This window comes from Strongylocentrotus purpuratus, unplaced genomic scaffold (assembly GCF_000002235.5).
Source record: "Strongylocentrotus purpuratus isolate Spur 01 unplaced genomic scaffold, Spur_5.0 spur5_scaffold_1, whole genome shotgun sequence".
NCBI classification, from domain to species: Eukaryota; Metazoa; Echinodermata; class Echinoidea; order Camarodonta; family Strongylocentrotidae; genus Strongylocentrotus; species Strongylocentrotus purpuratus.
In genome coordinates, this window is record NW_022145594.1 from 13,436,100 (window position 1) to 13,456,561 (window position 20,462).

Here is a 20,462-nt window from a genome sequence, read left to right on the forward strand (position 1 = left end):
TCCCGTGGATATTAAAGAAAAATATATACAATGAGTAATTGTCAGTGCAGCAATTTCATTTTTCTCTCTCATCATACTCTCACGCTTTCATAAACTACACGTATGCCTATCCTGGAAAATGTGGTGGTGTATCCCAGAATGAGGCTTCTCGTATGTGCTGATATCTGTGCCAGCATTATATGTTAACATAAATAATATCTTAATTGTCATAATAGCCTGTAGTTCTAGTTGAAATGACGTGTTTGAGATTAAATAGAAAAGTCCGTATGCCATATTGTGATCATGATCATGACACTGTGTTCATATGCGCGATCTTAATGTATATCCTATTATACCATCGATCCTTTTATTTTGCGTATGTTTTATTTTGTTATTATCCCACTCTACATTAATAATACAGATGCGAACAATCAGTTTTTATTTCACAGTTGTGTACTGAAAATACTATATGAAACAAAATGTAGTAGACGCCACATTTTATGTTAATGGAGGGTTGTTGTAAAAAAAAATGATTTGCATACACCTTCTGTGGTAAAAATATTATTCTCAACAACTCCTTCTATTCCTTTGCCGAACTAAACTGTATAAAGCAGTTAACGTTTTCAAGTTTTAATATTATTAGCCTACAAAATCATTGAAGTGGAATCTAAAGACACGTGTGTTTGTATTGTAGTCAATAAAGTAATCTTGGACTTGGAGAGCTGTGTGTAAAGCGCATAGAGCAGTTTTAATTGATTATGCATGTGACCTGTAATAGGTGACAGTCTATTTATTATACGACTACTGTACTCTTGTCAGTTGGCCAAATGAATTGCAGCTTGTGGTGTCATAAATATTATGGAATAATAGTCAGTAATGGTATATACAGTTTACAGAACAATGCAACCCTGCCTATTTGCTCGTGTGTGGTTATCAGCTGTTCTGGCCATGCACTACAGCAGAGCGTGTTTTGACTAGCCTAGTTTCAAGTCGCTGTGGGATTTGCCTCGCAGCCAACGTGTAACCCGTTTTTCGTTTCACTGCACTGGTCTCTTGTTCTCAAAAAATTGAATATAACAAATGGGTGTCACGGATACTTATAAACTCAATGATCACACTTTCTAACAGTACCCTATGGATAACTAATAAACAAGGACAAGTAATAATTGTCTTTCACACCATAAGAAAGGAGGAATAGTTATACTAGAGGAATTAATGGTAAAATATTTTATTTCCTTTCAAACATGAACTTTGTTAGTTTGTTATGATTCTTTCGAAGTAGATTTTTACAATGTCTTTATTTATCATCTATAATAGATGGTATAGAGACATCCTTATATTTTGCGTTTTAGAAGCATGATGTATGATTAGTGGTCGAAAACGAAACAGTAGTACTATTTTATGAGTATAACGATTATCAGTATTAGATGCTGGTTATAAGTACCGACTTGCATGGTGATGTAGATAAATGATGTGTAATAATTATCATTATTATTATTATTATTATTATTATTATCATTATCAGTATTATTGTCATTAGTATTATAATCGCTATCATCATCGTCATCGACATTATCATCATTATTCATAATTGTCGCAACAACCTTTGTTTGGACCTTGGTTAAGATCGTTCCAGATTTTCCATAAAGTCCGAAAGAGTTGTGTCTAAATATTGCTAACGTGTATGCGAATACAATGGGTAAAACAACAATTATAGACTTTGTTTCCTTCTCTCCTTATGTTTTAATATAGCAGTCTGTCCTTCTCCATCAACCGTGTATTTCTATTCAACTGACAAATAAACAAAATGCCATATGTTTACATAATTTCGCAGAGAAGATTGGCAATAAAGAGTTAATTTCAGTTTACGAAGGTTGCACAATCTATCATTCTGCCCTCTCATTATAATATGTCATTTAGCACAAAAGAAGTTTTCAATTGTCTGTTAATTTTATGGCATATTACCATATCGATGGCAACACAATTGGTTGGTGAGATATTGTTAACATCCTGAGAAGTACAAATGCTGAAGGACTGACCTAGATAAGTCGACAAAACTGTATTAGCATACTTTCAGTTTCATTTGAATGCTTCAGCCAAGAATAAGGTCAATAATATTTCCATACGTCTCTGCAAGTATAATTACTGCCAGTTTTGCCAGTCAGCCATCGAAATGATCAATACACCCGGATCGAGAGGGACAGATGCATGAAATATGGAAATGGGTATTGCATGGACTAATTGGGTTTAGACCTTTCATATTGCACAACACGGCAATTGGACGAAATGGTAATAGCCTAAATGGTTATTGGACGAAGTGGTAAACATATTGTAGACAAACTGCCAATTAGACTAAGAGCTTATAGACTAAATTGCCATTTCGGTCTACTGGTTAAAACCATTATTTTCTCATTATGATTATTCATTGAGTGAGATGATGACTGGACAACGTGAAGGTCTATATAGCGGACTGAGTATAGACCAAATGAAGGATAATTATGGGAATTTGACTGAATTGATTTGGATCAAATGGCAATACGCAATTTGATACAGATCAAATACAAAAAAACAAAAAAAAATCACAATGGGCATACAATGGGCAACTGTACACGGGAATTATTTTACCTCTTTTTTTTTTGGTATTCATTAATTGAAATTAATTAGTAATGCATTTTCTTTAATATACTTATTTATTGATGTATACTTATGTTCTATCTTTTGGTCGGGGGGGGGGGATCTCATACGCCTTTGCTTCAAATTTCAAAATGTATCAACCTTTAGACTTAGAGGTATTTTCTCAAAATGGAAGAAGAATCGACAATTAGTTTCTATGGGGAAAATTAAGGATGTATAAGCACCGAGCGAGGGTCGAACTGAGGGCCTTTCGGATGAGATTCAAGAGACTTCACCAATATATCAATGGCATAGCTCCTTAAATACCATGGGGGGATGCGGTGTCAAAGACGGGGCAACAATCTGCAGCAGTAACGCAAAAATATGACAAAGCAACATGCAATACAAACATGCTCGTTATTCTAACATTAGTATAGAATGGTGAGGACGCCTGCATGTAAACCCATAATATTTCATTATTTCCGGCGAAATGTAGGTCAACATATTGACCTCAAGCTTGTGGGTCAGATTTTGACCTACACTTGCAGTAGATATTCAGACGTTGTTTTTTTTCTTCTTTTTCTAGTAGCCTAGTTGATTAATTTCCATGCACACGGCAGGCCAAAGGTCAAATGAGTTTCATTTATTTTGATTCAGAAAGTTCATTCGATCGTAAAGCACTGCCATGAACATTTCAGCTATGGAACATAACAACTCATTCGCTTCTTCCTTTGTGACCAAATGATTCAGCCTTCAGAAGTATGCATGTGACAGTTATTAATGATGGTTTCCCAGGAAACAAATCGATTTATGTAGGCACTAGCATGGACCTCCATGGTACTAGGTATATCAACTTTCCTGACAGACTTTTGATGACGGGCGCGTGATAAGGAAGTATGTACTCAAATTACAACAGGAAATTCAGGAACTATAAATTACTATATGAATATTATGTGAAAGGTTCTCTACGAGGTAAATCAACGGTGTAAACTGTTAAGTGCATTTATGAAAATGCTTTTAATGGAAATAGTAGAGTTAAACTACAACGATATTAAAGAGAAGGCACTCTTCTGAAAAGCATGGTAAAATTATGGCATTTTTGTCCAGTGTGGACGAATATCAAACTATAGCAACGTCACATGCACATACAAGTTGCATGGGAAGGGACAGGGGCTCCACTCCCTCTCTTTATTGATTCGTTAAAAACAAAGTCATCCATCATGGAGTCGAGACCTTTTCTAATCCATTAACCCAGGTGTTTGGCGGACTCTGTGATTTGTCTGCCCGGCCCCCTTTAACAAGTCAGGTTACACCAGTGGTCACATCGACGGGTTCGCTCTTTAAGTGCTGTCATATTTCAAATATGAATATCGAGCGAAAAGGAATATACAACATGAAACGTTGTCCATGATTATAAATGAACGGAGGGAGATTCCCTTTAATAACAACTAAAATTCATATTAATTGCATTTATCACAACGTTTACAGGGAAATATAGGATATAACCACTGCAGTCCACTTACAGTTATTACTTAGGAAAATTGTAACTACTGGAATTCAAGATGATACACCATACAAACTATCAGACAAAACATTTTTTCTAGCTTGTTTAACTGTCGGTAAAGGAGTTATTAACATAGTTCATTATATTTCCATAATATGACACCTACACAAATTATAAATGCTATATCCTCGTTTTCGTTAATGGTCAAATGTTGTTCTTTATATTGCATTCAGGGGGATATTGTCATGTTGACAAGATGACTTATATCCACGAGGTACACTACGTTGCATCATAACCATCTACATGACTTGTATACATTATAGGGTATCCCCAACAATTTTCAGCCCGATGGCTTTGAATTTAATTTTTCATTGTCATGATGGCTATACGTCATGTCGAACGCACGCAAAAGGATCATCAGTTGTATTGAATATATATATATATTTATTTTTTCCCTATACCAACATTACACGGGCTAATATCCGTCTTCTGTATTATTTCAAGTGGATCGTGCCCGGTGTGGTTGGGAACACCCGCGTATTTGCAATAATTTTAGTTTCGACGTGTCTTGAAAGGAGAACGTGACGACGGATAGCTTGGCATCCAGCTGTTAGGGTTTTTGTGTGTACATGTTGGTAATAATTACGAAGTTATAAAGTCCTATAATATGAATGTACGCATTAAATACTCATAACGCAATCCCACAGCAGTGCAATAATTTCACTTACCGAGCATATCTTACTTTAGACTCAACACTTAAACCGAGCTGGGGGGGGGGGGGGGGGGGGTCATCCTAAGATCGAGGATCTTTGCTGTATACGCTAAGCAGTGATATAATATTCAAATAGCCTAGCCTATACGCATTAGGATATCGAATATGACGCATCAATGCTAAAAACATCAAATGACACAATACACGCGAACCATGATGGTTATTGGAAAGGTCAGAACAAAGAAGATAGATGTACATATATATATATATATATATCCGCCCTCCCCGGTCTGGAACGGAATGAAAGTATCAGCAGAAGTATACCAGTCCGCTAGATGGAAATCTCGAGATATGTCATGAAATATATTAGATAATTTATATATGATCAATAAGACAATATTGTGAACTTAATAGTATATCAAATGACATGACAAAAACAAATCCCCACTTCTAACTCCTAACACTGATCAATTACAGTTTGTGTGTTCGTCCTGTGTTTTAACACGACCCATTATGTAAACTGTAATCACCTCTGCAATTGTGTTTCACGGGCGTGTCTAGTCTTGCCCCAAGGAATTGAAAGGCTCCACGTTGTAAGTACATGTATACACAAACAAAACTGCCCATGAACGATAACGTCATCTATTTGTGATGCTTCGCCAGGTGAGCAAACGGAGATGGACAACAAGGATATAATTATATAGAGCGCTTACAGAAAGATGCAATTGTATGCAAATAGCCGTAGGAGTACAATAGGGGGCCGTTATACCGTAATTGCAAATCTACCCAAAATAACAGGCTTGGGAACTGCCCTGACAAAAGCGGTAGAAAATTGAGCCAGTTTAGTATACAGACATAAATGTGTACTAGTTTTATGATGCAGGCACCAGAGAATATTATCTTTGGGGTTCGTCATTCTCTTTTTATTTTAGTATAAAAATACAGTTATTATTTATGGTCTTCAGCGCTATCTAGTATCTACCCATTTTGTTTAGGGCATTCAATTTCTTGTTTTTGACAGAACTTTGTAACATAAATCAAACAAAACAATGAAAGCAAAAAACGAAACAAAGAACAAACAAACAAACACAACTGCATTAATTATAACTAATGGAAAGGGTTATTTAAACTGAGCAGATGTATATAATATCAACAAGAACTGAAAACATTGAATGAGCCTTCTCTTCTTTTGATTAAATTTCAGTTGAAAAGATTATCAAAGAGGAACATTCCCCTAAAACAAGAGAATACTTCAAATGCCCCTATAATCCACATAATGGCAAAAGTACTTGACATGTTTTTTTTCCATCTAAAATAAACGGTCTGAGACCTGAGAGACTACTGCATCTTGCTCCAGTAGGTTCGCATGAAAGAGCTACCCTAGTTGAACTTATCGGGGGCAGAAAATAAACAAGTTTACCCAGCCGAACACACAATGACTTCACAGCTGTTCAGGTCTTTGTTCACGTGTAAAAGACCCAGTACATGGTGTGGGTATATACTTGATACCTATTTTGAAATGGGTATTCACACTTGCGACATACAAATATTACAACGTGAGTCACCGAGTCACATGCGGGACAAAACAATTAAGATACTGCTTTTTAAACTTTCGCAATATGTCGACATTTGACGGGACTGAGCTAGAGATATGATAAAGGTTCATGTATAACCACAATGACCATAGTCCTCTGTTTGCAATAGGCAGCCAGTTTTTATTTCCCCATAAAGTATATTCTATTTCGAGTAAGTAAAACAGCAATAAAAGTACGATAGAAAGGACATATTACTTCGAAAACCCCTGAGCTAGAGAAATGATAAATGTCCATGTAGAACCACAACGACCATAATCCTCTGTTTGCGAAATGCAACCAGTTTTTACTTCCCCATAAAATCAATTCTATTTCGAGTCAGTAAAACAGCAATAAAAGTACGATAGAAAGGCCATATTACTTCGAAAACCCCTCAATACGTTTGCTATAAGACACCAATTACATTGGTTTTTAAAGGAACTATATATGATTCATAAATTTCTCTGCTGCTTCAATATTTCATTTTGTATTTGTAATTGATATTAATGGGTAAATAATATAGTTCACACACTTCATATAATTTGTTTTACTGTTTGAAGCTCACACTCTTGCCAATAAAGCCATTGCGTGGGAACCTACATTGTGGTAAAAAACGCCCTGAACGGGTGCCAGAAGTATGTAAATATTCAAGTCATAACACATTATGAAAGAAAGTGACCTTCAAACCACAATGATTCATTTACCATTCCGATATTTTATCTGTGTGCACAACATTATGATACATGGATGTTGAACGCATAACGAACACATCGTGTATTGATAATGAAATACATGCACACAAACGCAATTCGGAGGCCCATTCAATTAGTAGTTCAACTGGTATTGTTCCTTTGGAAGAGAAAATTTTAATTGTCTTTAGGAGAGGCTAGCTAGCTTAAACCAGAGTAATGACTCGAAACAAAGCACTCAGTAAACACAGATCGAGTTTCCTCGGAAGTCGCATGTGATATTAGAGGGTTAAAGATTTAAAAAAAAATATGCCAGCAAGTATGGTTTCTTTGTCCTGCACTTTGAAACTATACAGGATGCATTTATGGCGTCTGTGGAATATTACACCTTATCATGATTAGGAAGCATGTGTGCCTCACATTATTTTGTCCCAAGTGCCAACCACTCTTAATTGTATTTTGTAGTTTTATAGAAAAAAATCTGGATCTAGATTATACAGACATGCATCATCTTGTTTGCCATTGTCACTTGCATTCATTATTTTCCCAACCACATCCACCCTGTTTTTTGTTATATCATGGTTGCATAATATATTACTTATCTTAATGTGCATGTAACAGTAAGATATTTGTGAGGCTTGTAGCTCCTTACTGAGTCTGGGTTATTGTTGAGAATATGTATGATGTCAATCAATCATTAGGGAATTGTGCAATTATGCAATTCTGATTCCAATTGCAACTATGTGTACATGTATGTCCATATCAAGAGTATAATAATCTACAAAAAGTAAGCTATTTCTTGCTCTATGCATGAGGTTTCTTTGTAGGACCTGCTAATACATTACTAGAAACCATCAACTATCAATCATGCTTATGCCTGGATGCAAATTGTATGCATATGGATGCATGTACTGCACTGGATGCTTGTATATGTGATTAACACATGTGTCTCCCTGACGAGACTCAGGCATTCCAGCTATGCATGTGTCACTCGAACTCAGCTAGACTGTATTACCTAGGGCTAGGAGGTACCTCAATGGTATTACACAGTCTATACGAGCCAACACATAAATTGTATTACTGAATTTCGATGAAAAATAACATAAACTAATATATTGATAGCAAACAATGGCTTCCCTAAGTTCATGCGCAGCTTTGTATTGGAGTCGGGCTAACTCGGCCCACGGGACTACTCGGCCCAGCTGGAAAAACTGGGCCGAGATGTCCCGACCTGATTAATCGATCGAGAGATACCAATGTGTATATGTTTGTGCTCTTTGTGACTTAATAATACCCTTTCCAACCAAAATCTTTAATGGAATTGTGTTAAATGATACCAATGAAGACAATTTATAACTTATCTTTAGGTAAAATGACAAAAAAAATGACATTTCGGACAATTTACTCACAGCTCGCAATCCGCATTGCCGCACGTACATTAAATGTGCGTTGTATCTACTCGGACCACTGAAATTCGAGCAGTGTTTTTGTCGGTAAATCACTGCAAAAATATCATTTTTATCTCGTATGAAGGTCTATTTTTTATTCCTGACACAGATTTCATTATTGAGAAGTCGAATATAGTACATTTTAGACGAGATGGTTGATGTTTGTTCACATTCTTTCGTCCTGGCCGTAAATTAGCAGACTACTGCCTAGTGCTACCGCAGCAGCTCAGCTCAGTGTGCAGCTAGCCGTACAGCGCCGCCGGCCGGGTCGGCGGGGGAATTCACTGACTCGGCGCCCGTACCGGGCCGCTGCACTGCATTGCATGATTGTACTGCCCAATTTGATCGAGTGATGCGAGTATAACTAATCAAACTAGATCTATATCTACTGTATTATCATTATTCATTCCGAGTAGAATATCCAATTTGATTTAGTGAGTAAACTAGACCTAGATCTATATCTACTGTAGCTACATCATTATCATATACTAGATTTAGTAGATTAGTCATTCAGAGTAGAATATTTGATTAATGAAGGAATGGAATTTTTCTTTTTCATAATCAGATAATCATATTTTACTCCTAAAAGTTAAAGACTTGATAAATAGCTAGATCTAACGTAAGGGTCTAGCGTAGTACTGTAAGTGAAGTGAGCTGAAGAATCGCCTTCTTCTTTTATTTTGGAGGGGCAGGCGCGTAGCCAGGGGGAGGGGGGCAGTGGGGGCAGTCGCCCCCCCCCCCAAAAAAAAAAAAGAGAAAAAAAAAAAAACAGGAAGAGGACGTAGGAAGAATAAGGATTAAGAGTCGAGAACGGTACGATGGGAGGGATGGAGATGGTGACAAGATGGTGAGAGGGATGGAGACGGGAGGGATGGAGACGTCTCCATCCCTTCAATCATCAATATCTTCTTCATCCCTTACATCATCAAAATTGTCTCCATCCATCTCATCATCTCCAATTCTCCATCCCTCACATTGTCTCCATCCCTCTCATCATCTCCATCCCTCACATTGTCTCCATCCCTTTCATTATCAATATCGTCTCCATTCCTCTCATCATCTCCATCCCTTACATCATCAACATTGTCTCCATTATGTATTATGCCACGTTGTGGAAATGCAATTTTATTTTTTTAATTCATTATTTATTTATAGTATGTACATATTTACAGGTACACAAGATCAGTATAAATCTGTTAACCCCCAGCCCACCCCCCCCCCCCAAAAAAAAAAAAAAATTGTAACATGCAGATGACACGCCACACCATTCCTTGTGTTGTGGTATTGGTACGTATTATTTCATATGCAATTTACAAGGCAAAAAAAAATCTGAATAAATAAAGTTAAAACAATTTAATAAAAATGAGGACAAAGCTGACTCAAAATAACAAATGATAAGCAGGTGTAATCGTGTATTAATTTTATGCCACGTTGTGGTAATACAATTTTGTTTTTTTTTATTTATTATTCATTTATAGTATACATATTTATACAGGTACTGTAGAGATATCTACATATGATCCTTGAGACAATGTGGTAATTTCATGGTTCTTTGTTTATTAACACTCAACTGAACTGCAATCATTTCCATACACCGGAATGTACAAAGTAGCAATAGTAGTAGTAGTTTAGTAGGTAAAACAAAGTTTTCCTTCCTTGAATCCGTGCCCACATCATATCATATCTGTAGTTTCCATGTGACAAGCCAAGCTACGTTTGTACAACAATTCCAGTCAATCTACGGTATCCTCAAAACAAAAACTAAATTTGGCTTCTTATATCTTGATCCTTACAGGTAAACAAGATCAGATATAAATCTGTTAACCCCAAGCCCCCCCCCCAAAAAAAATAAAAAAATTGTAACATGCAGAGACCAGTACAGATGACACGCCACACCATTCCTTGTGTTGTGGTATTGGTACGTATTATTTCATATATGCAAGTTACAAGGCAAAAAAAGCCTAAATAAATAAACAAAGTTAAAACAATTAAATAAAATTGAGGATATGTTTGAAAAACACACATAATAACAATAAACATTATTTGTTTACGATTCCAAGGTACAAATTCCAACAAGATGACGTCAAGCAGACTCATAATAACAAATGTTAAGCAGGTGTAATCGTGTATTAATTTTATGTCACGTTGTGGTAATGCAAATTTGTTTTTTTCATTTATTATTTATTTATAGTATACATATTTATACAGGTACACAATATATCAGATATAAATCTGTTAACCCCCAGCCCCCCCCCCCAAAAAAAAAATATAAAAATTGATTTTGCTCATAGATCTTTGCCTCTGTTGCTGATTACTTACCTGGCCGAGATGGATGGGAGGTGGGGGGGGGGGGGGCAGCTGCCTTTTAGAAATTTGAGGAACGGTTAAATTAATGACCAGTTGACCAAAGGTCCAGGAGAAGGCTTACCAGAATTAAGATCCCCCTTCCCAGGGGCGGCCGAGCAACTTCCAAAGTGGGGGGCACCAACAAAAAAGGGCACTTTCTGGAGAAAAAAAAGGGCACCTACAGTGGGAAATCTCAAAGTGAAAATATACAATTTTTTAGGCATTGGTATATACCCCTACATTGTGATTACATTATCAGGGATGATTTCAATATTTGTTTCTCTTCATACATCGTACAAGATATCGCTTAAGCATCAAACTTTACAGTTGGGTGTGATGTCTGAAAATGCATTTACGAGCGAGCGAAGCGAGCATGAAAAATTTCAAAGATCTATGAGGTCGCAGTGCGAAAAATTACATCTTATAAAGAGGAAAAAAGCCAATCGTGATGGGGTTATAAGCACATTCTCATAACGGAAGACTGAAAAGACCTTTGATAAGTAACATAATTATATCATCTTTAAATGCGAGCGAGCGCAGCGAGCGAACTTTGGGCGAAATTGCTCTTAGTCGCCTTAAATAAGGGGCACGTTTAATGATTACATGAAAAGGGGACAATTATCGAAAGGGATAAGACACTTATAAGAAAAGAAAAGGAGCACGTGTCAAAGTACAATGGAATATTATGAGAGGTGAAAATGAGGCATTTTTTCACTTGAAAAGAGGCAATCACCAGTGATGACAAAGAGGCGTTTACGAAAATGGGAAATAGGCATTTGTTGACGGAAAAGGGGCACCCATCAGATTTTGATAGGGGCATTTATAAGAGGTGAAAAGGGGATAGTTCCCTTATTAGAAAAGAAAAGGGGCACGTATCATTATTAAAAGGGGAATTATCAGAGTTGAAAAGGGGCATTGACCAGATATGAAAAGGGGCACTTATAATAAAGGAAAATGTGCATTTGTTGAATGAAAAGGGGGCACCGTACAGATTTTTAAAAGGGGCAGTTATGAGAAGGGGAAGGAACTCTTTCTTTTTAATGGGGGCACTTATCATAAGGAAAAGGGGCACTTATTAGAAAATAAGAGGGGCACATGTTAAAATGAAAGGTGTGCTCATCCGAGTTTAAAAAAGGGGATAGTTATTAAAAGGAGAAGGGGCACTTCTTACAAAGGAAAAAAGGGGAAGTTGTCAAAGTAAAAGGAGCACCTCTCAGTTTTGAATAGGGCAATTATCAGAGGTAAAGGGGGCACTTATTAAAAGTGAAAAGGGGCACTTCTCGTACTTGAAAAGAGGCACTTACTAGAGATTAAAAAGGGCACTTATTCAAGATTATTTCAAGATTTATGAGAATGGAAAATGGACACTTATTGCAAAGGAAAATGGGAACATGTCGAAGGAAAAGGGGCACGTGTCTAAAATAAAAAAGGGCACTCGTCAGAGGTGAAAAGGGGGAAGGGGCACTTTTACTAAGTAATAGGGGCACTTGTCAAATGAAAAGGGGCACCTTTCCTATGTAAAAGGGGCACTTCTTACAAAATAAAAGGGGCACTTTTCCTATGTAAAAAGGGGCACTTTTGGGGTATCTGAAAAAGTGGGGGGCACTGTGCCCCCCCCCCGGGAGGTCCGCCTCTGCCCCTGCCCCTCCATGCACCGGCATGCATTGCAATATCATGTCTTAATTGCTTTGCTTTTTATATATCTCTTTGATTCCCAGAAAAAGGGAACAAAAAGGAGATTTTTTTTGTTTGTTGGGGGGGGGGGGGTGGTGGGGGCTGCATTATTTATACAAAAAAACTTGAAGCCAATACCTTAATTCTTTTCGTAGAATTTTTTTGAAGCAGCCCCCTCCAAAAAAATAAGAAGGCGATTCTTCAGCTCACTTCTCTGCTTAGAGTACTAGGCTAGGCCCTTACGTTAGATCTAGCTATTTTATCAAGTCTTTAACTTTTAGGAGTAAAATATGATTATCTGATTATGAAAAAAGAAAAATTCCATTCCTTCATTAATCAAATATTCTACTCTGAATGAGTATATGATAATGATGTAGCTATGTACAGTAGATATAGATCTAGGTCTAGTTTACTCACTAAATCAAATTGGATATTCTACTCGGAATGAATAATGATAATACAGTAAATATAGATCTAGTTTGATTAGTTATACTCGCATCACTCGATCAAATTGGGCAGTACAATCATGCAATGCAGTGCAGCGGCCCGGTACGGGCGCCGAGTAGGTGAATTCCCCCGCCGACCCGGCCGGCGGCGCTGTACGGCTAGCTGCACACTGAGCTGAGCTGCTGCGGTAGCACTAGGCAGTAGTCTGCTAATTTACGGCCAGGACGAAAGAATGTGAACAAACATCAACCATCTCGTCTAAAATGTACTATATTCGACTTCTCAATAATGAAATCTGTGTCAGGAATAAAAAATAGACCTTCATACGAGATAAAAATGATATTTTTGCAGTGATTTACCGACAAAAACACTGCTCGAATTTCAGTGGTCCGAGTAGATACAACGCACATTTAATGTACGTGCGGCAATGCGGATTGCGAGCTGTGAGTAAATTGTCCGAAATGTCATTTTTTTGTCATTTTACCTAAAGATAAGTTATAAATTGTCTTCATTGGTATCATTTAACACAATTCCATTAAAGATTTTGGTTGGAAAGGGCATTATTAAGTCACAAAGAGCACAAACATATACACATTGGTATCTCTCGGTCGATTAATCAGGTCGGGACATCTCGGCCCAGTTTTTCCAGCTGGGCCGAGTAGTCCCGTGGGCCGAGTTAGCCCGGATTCTTTGTATTGTATGCACATCAACGTTATTCGACACTCATCTTTGTTGACCTTTCTGAAAATATAATTTTGTTTGATTTTAATGTAACAAATAGACCATGATCAGCATAAATCAGAGTAATAATTGCAATACGCAAGTACACTTAGATAGAGCGTACAAAGAAAAGCTCATTATTCGGTGAAACAAAAAACAGGATATGGCAATAACAAAGGATAACATCATCATCAGCGTGCACTTACCTCCGACAAAAATCATAACATACATCCGCAAAGATAAGAAGCTCAATTTTGGAGAGGAAATATCCGCCATGGTTCTGCGTGTTGGTTATTCAAAATATGCCAGCATATAGATGAATAATCCCGGAGAAAAAGAGAGCTCTATTGCACGTTTCCGAGCTCAATTCCCGTCGATTTGGTACAGTTTCTTGTGCCTGTCGATATGAGGCTCGCATTTCTTTGTCGTCGCATGTCATGTGTTAGCTTTGTGTTGGCGAATCAGCTGTGCAGATCGCAAAAAGAAAACATAGAAAATATCGTCTGCGTTGAAACACGCAGGGACCCCCATGCATTTCGTACCAACCGTACACACACGATTAAAGCTATGTAGGAAGTGGATGGGCGAATGTGTGTGTGTATTTGGTGAGCTCACGCCGAAGAGGAAAGACCTCGCTCGCTCTCCGTCGATAATTGTTATGCGCAGCTCGGGCGGATTTCGTTCCCGAGAGCGCAAGACACGTGCCAAAGCATAATTACTTAGTGACGTCATTTAGGTCATGTGATCCCCTGTTTCTAGGGGATTCCCCTGTCTTTTCGACTTTCGCTCGCCACTTGAACTTATGGTATGAACCTATTAGAATAATACACAACTGGGGTTATATGAGATTACCTGAGAAGGATTGAACTATAATGATGTCAATTTTCCTTCCAGTCAGGAAATTATTTTTGGTCTATCTGCTAAGAGGAGGAAATAGTAACCAATGAATGTTGCCATGTACTGAAGTCCGGCTCTACCTTTACAGGATTTGTCTAGTTTTGGTATACCCCCCCCCCTCCCACATATCTACAGATCTGTTAACATTAGGCAGTCACTTAACACAAGTACCACTTTCATCAAAATTATTAACATACGACTCGGTCATTAATATAATTAATATCTTTTATATTTGTCCCTTTTATATAATTATAATTCTTTCAAACTCAGAAGGTTTTTTTAATTTTCATCACATAATAACTTAACTACCCGTTTTACTCTCATATATTTATTTAATTTTGAGTATAAGTTTATTAAAGCTTTTTGGGGGTCATTATTTCACGCCGTAATTTTTTATCCCATGGCTTTTGTTGACTAAGACGTTTGATAGACCTCAAAACCTGATTACGATCTGTGTCAAAACCATAGCTTATTTTTCTTTCGCCTTTTTTTAGTTCGACATTTATTACTATTGAATATAACTGCATTATAAATCATTATTATTAAATCATTTACTGCTGAATTAACCTGTGTTTCTATGTTACCGTTATCAGAGTCGTTGCAATCGGTTTGTAAAATATTTTCACGTATTTCTAAAAAAAACTTGTTTTTGAAGATTGTGCTTGAATATTTCATCGCGGTAGTTTACGATGGGCTGCAATTAATGAGTTTCTGCGCTACCGTTTCTCTACGTGACCGTGTTGTGCGAAACGTAAATGCAGTGTACGCTCGGTTTCTTTAGATGGTGCGCCCTGTGAACTCGCCGCAAGCGGCTCGTTGCACAGAGTGGCACCAATCTAAAAAAAAACTCTGCATTCACCGCTATTGCACGCTGGGACGTGCGTTATTTGTATAATATTGATTGTTATTTGACAATGATCATATAATATAAGGACTACAGTCATTGACCTTGAATGACATTACACTGGGTATAAGTGATGTTCTACATATACAATAATCGTCAATGGCAGCGCCCCCGTGTGAGTTAAAATGAGTCATTGTGCCCTTTGTTCGTATTGTGACATGCTACAACGTGCTTTAATAACCAAACCGATGTTTTTTCATGGATTTCTTTATGATACTATCAATTGAAGCATCGTGTATGATGTATATTGATTAATTAATCTGATTGGAGTTCGAATATTAATAAATGTGTCTAGATAAATACAAACATAAACACGAATTGCTACGACTTTTTTTCAGTGTAGCTTATTAAATTGTGTAGACATTAGGGATAATGATAACATGTGATATTTCTATAACACAAATATCCTCCACGCAAGTAGCCTTTTGACAAGGCCTCGTGACTCTGGCTAAGCGGCTGAGATGAGTCTAAATACCCGGAGTGAACGCGCGACCGCTCCAATATTATCGTATCAGGACAAATCTACCCCCGGTAAAATATCACCAAGGAGAGCTACCCAACGAGGACAGTCACCCCCGGAAATTACCACCTAATATGTATCCTAACTCCTAAACATTACCCCTAGAACAATTACAACCCCCCCCCCCCCCTTTCAGGAAAACCAAAGACAACCTGCCCGAGGACAAATACCCACCCCCAGAAAATTATCCCCTCTTAATTAAAGGGGAAGTCCGCCCTGATGATAAGTTGGTTTCGATTTTTATTTTTTTTAGGGAGGGGGGTGGGAAAATTGTCCACGGGGGAATTTGTCGGGGGTATAATTGTCCATGAGGGGGATGATTGTCCAAGGGGGTAATTTTCCAGGGGAGGTAATTTTCCAGGGGGTAATTGTCCTTGTAGGTAGGTTGGTCTTTCCGGGGGGGGGGGGGTGATAGTTGTCCTAGAACCCAATTTTTCACCGGTTCTGCTAGGCTACCAATTTTGGTGCTCTCAAGTCTCAGCATTCAGGGAATTCCGTCCTCATGATACCAATTTAACACCTGGGTGGAGAGTAACAAATGAATTATGACAATTTGTAATGACCTATAACTTATTTTTAAAACAGAGTTACGTTCCTGTGGAATAGTCTCCAGACTGTGATCCTAAAGGTACTCGGTTCGAATCCTTGTCGCTGCACTAGTTTTCCTTTGGCACGACATTAATCTGCATTTCCCACTCCGTCCAGGTAATGTGAATGGATGCCATGGGGCCCAATGCGAAATCGCAAAAACTGTTATTATTATTATTACTGTTATAATTATTATCATTCCACTTATTCTATTATTACAATTTTCTCCTCTCTAGCATCAATCTTTCAATAATCTTTCCTTTCAATGGGTGTGTTTAAGTCTAGCTTTTTGGGAGGGAGGGGGGGGGGCGGAGGTGTTGTTGTTTCATTGTTTGTTTCCAGACATGTGCCTCCTGTCACCCGCTTAGGTTGTCAACATTTTTACATATATTTTGTCCGCACCGTATGCTTTAGCTCTCCATTGCTGCACCCGTAAGCATTAAAGAGCGAAAACACGGAGGAATTTGTGAATATGATGGAAATGATATGTTGAACAGCTGATTGGCAGAAATGCCTCGATTTTATTTTCATTTTTAATTGATTTAAACACGATTAATAAATAACAGCCAGTAGATGTTTATCAAATATGCGCATACACGAGATATGAATTTCTTTATTCGTTCTTCATTAAAAAAAAAAAGGATATACAACGCACGTCAAGGAAAAATCATGATAAGCCAAGGGAGGGGGGGGGGAGGGGTAACACGAATTTTGAAAAAGGTAACAGGAGAATTTTCTAAGCATATATGGCAAAACAAATGATTTGGGGAAGTACGTTTACTTACTACAGCTAAATAAAATATGGGGCTTTGCTGTGGTTATCTGGCTAAGAACGATGGAAGTGCTCAAGTCGTTAGATGGCGCTATTCATATTGCCTAAATTCCACATTGAGTTGGCTTCCTGCACAATTTGACCGTCGATTTGGAAAAAGGGATTCGAGTTTTCTTTTCGGTGCAACTTAATGGCACAAAACGACCTAATGATTTATGTTTATATATTTATTTATTCATTCACTAATGTTTTGTAAAAAGAAATTAAATGCTAGATTGACACATGATTTCATGGTGACATGTTTGCAGGTGTATTGTCGCAAATGCCAGAATTGTCCCCGTTTCTGATAAACCAGTTTATTAACTCATATAAATGTTATGCATACTTTCTACACATAGGTCATTCTTCACAACCTGAAAGGTTGATCGATGCTTGCCCGACATAGTAATAAGTAATGCATGGCGATTGGAGTCCAAGTATTGCAGTTTATTCATTTAAATTGGGTTAATGGACTTACTCGTCACTATGTCCCCAGAGAACAAGCACCGAGTCTCGTAAATTTGATTATATTAGTAAACAGGTCTTTTATTAGTGCTTTCACTTTCCAATAAAGCATTGCGTTGTCATTTACCCCCTTAACGGCAACAAAGTACATTGAACAAGTTATAATGCCTATCATGTAAGTACGGAAACCTTGCACGAACAACAAACTACAAAACTAATTTTATTGCTTCCGTTTTAGTGGTATTGATTTTATTTCCAAAACCTTCACCTGCTATGAGTCCATTAAACTTTAAATTCTATCTTTACTTTCACTTATTAAGTTTTTGATTTGATTTGATTTGATTTATTGGTTTCTGCATCTTTTTTCTTTTTTCATCATACATTTTCATGAACATAATATGGCTTGATACAATATTTCAAGTGTATATAATTTTATACAGATAATAAACGATATACATTAGATGCAGGAGGGCTACAGAAATAAGCAAAGTAGCTTGACGTGCCGGCAGCCCTCAACTTAGATACAAAAATACAAATAAAAATAAAAAAGAGTGACTTGCAGAAAAGAAAGGGAAAGGGGAGAGAAGGAGGAGGAGGAGGAGGAGCGTTGGTAATAATACAATCTGCTGATTGAATGCAGGTTCATTCATGAATGGAAATACGATGCTAGGTCATGGACGATTACACATCATTGTTGAATATACAGTCAATGTACACACGAACATGATTACAGTAGAATTACACACGACATGATCAATACTTAGACAATAACATAGTTTTAACTGCCTTCTTAAAGGAATACAATGTCCTAAGGTTTCTTATTACAATGGGCAGAGAGTTTCAGATGTCTGGGCCGGCGTGTCTAATAGATTTAAGAGCCAATGCGGTTTTTGGATTTCTTAAATGGAATTTTTCAGTTTGTCTTGTGGGGTAAGAGTGGATGTCTTTATTCAAATTAAACAATGGGGGAAAGTATGAAGGTAGTAGACCATTTTGTAAGCGAAACATGAAAAGTGCTATTTGTAGAAAATTTATATCATCAGCTTTTAGAGTTTTTAGTTTTGAAAACAAGGGATTGGTGTGGTCGCGATAGGAAGAATCAGTACATATACGCATGGCTTTCTTTTGTAACAGTAAAATGGCGTCAACGTTGCTTTTCGAATTTGCCCATATAATGTTACAATATGAAATATAAGGCAATATCAATGAATTATATAACATAAACAAGATATTTGAAGGGACATAATATTTCAATTTACAGAGAATACCAATATTACGTGAAATAGTATTAGAAATATATTGCACATGATTATTCCATCTCAGATTTTCATCGATCAAAACACCAATGAATTTCGTGCTATCCTTCTTTTCCTATAATTCACCATCCAAAGTAATTTTAATGTCAGGAATATCGTTATTTTTTCTGTTCTGAAAGTATATAAAGTTTGTTTTCTTTAAATTAAGAGACAGTTTATTACTTCTAAACCATTTTGATAATGTTGGTAATTCAGCGTTAATATTTCTTAAAAGGATCTGAAAATCTGAATTGAAACAAAATGCATTGGTGTCATCAGCGAATAAAATATACTGTAGTGCATTTGATGAATTATAAATATCATTTACATATATCAGAAATAACAAAGGGCCGAGGATTGACCCTTGTGGCACGCCACACGTTACAGATACTAATTCTGATTCAATTGAATCATAACATACGAATTGTTTTCTATTTGTTAAATAATTTTTAAACCATTGTATAGCACCACCCCTCAATCCATGGTATTCCAATTTACGTATAAGTATTGTATGGTCAAGAGTGTCAAATGCCTTGCTCAGATCCATGAATACTCTAATAACATGCTTATGATCAGCTAAGGCATATGGCACTCTATCAAATAATTGTAACAAAGCTAACTCCGTTGAATGAAATTTCCTAAAACCATATTGATTTTCATACAACAGTTTATTTTTCTATTATAAGTCAGTCATTCTAAGACTTTAGAAATACGTGGTAAGATAGAAACATGTCGGTAATTTGAAACTAGAGAAGAGTCGTCTTTTTTGTATATTGGAATTACTTTTGCTTTTTTCATAGAGTCCGGAAATACTCCCGTTGTAAGTGATAAGTTAATTACAATTGCCTTTTCATTTGCAAAGCGCAAACAGAGTTCATCCATCTCCCAATGTCTTCAGTTTCAGAGTCCCCTTCTGCCGTTATCATGACCACTGTCTGTCCCATGTATACGTTCATGATGGACCACCTATCCACCCATTCGTCTCTGAGAGATATCAACACAAACACAACACAATCCACTTCACAGTTAACCCATTGCTTACTGGAACCTGGTGGTCCCTGTGTTAAGCCTATGGGAATTAGATAATTCATTAGCCAACGGGTTAACCATGTCACTTTCTTCTAGTCCCCAAAACATAATTTTACCTTTTTTCTTCACTTCCAGACTTCGTTCGCAAAGAGTTCTCATTACAACAATTTCCTCCCGATTGCCAAGTCCAGCTCAAAACTCAAATTGATCATAGCCCAGGAAAATTGTCCGCTTCGTTGGTACTTCTTGT

General features: G+C 37.1%; 1 protein-coding gene across 2 annotated transcripts in view; it reads right to left on the reverse strand.

Moving 5' to 3' along the window:
* LOC100888071 overlaps window positions 1–14,338 on the reverse strand; it is a 31,595-nt gene extending 17,257 nt beyond the window's left edge. The window contains exon 1 of one of the 2 annotated variants that reach the window (XM_003725347.3): window positions 13,910–14,338. In XM_003725347.3, the coding sequence (XP_003725395.2) occupies window positions 13,910–13,979 (70 nt within the window). In that variant the 5' untranslated portion in view covers window positions 13,980–14,338. The remainder of the gene's footprint in view (window positions 1–13,909) is intronic. The other variant, XM_003725348.3, reaches the window with a different exon arrangement.
* Window positions 14,339–20,462: the final 6,124 nt, after the last annotated feature.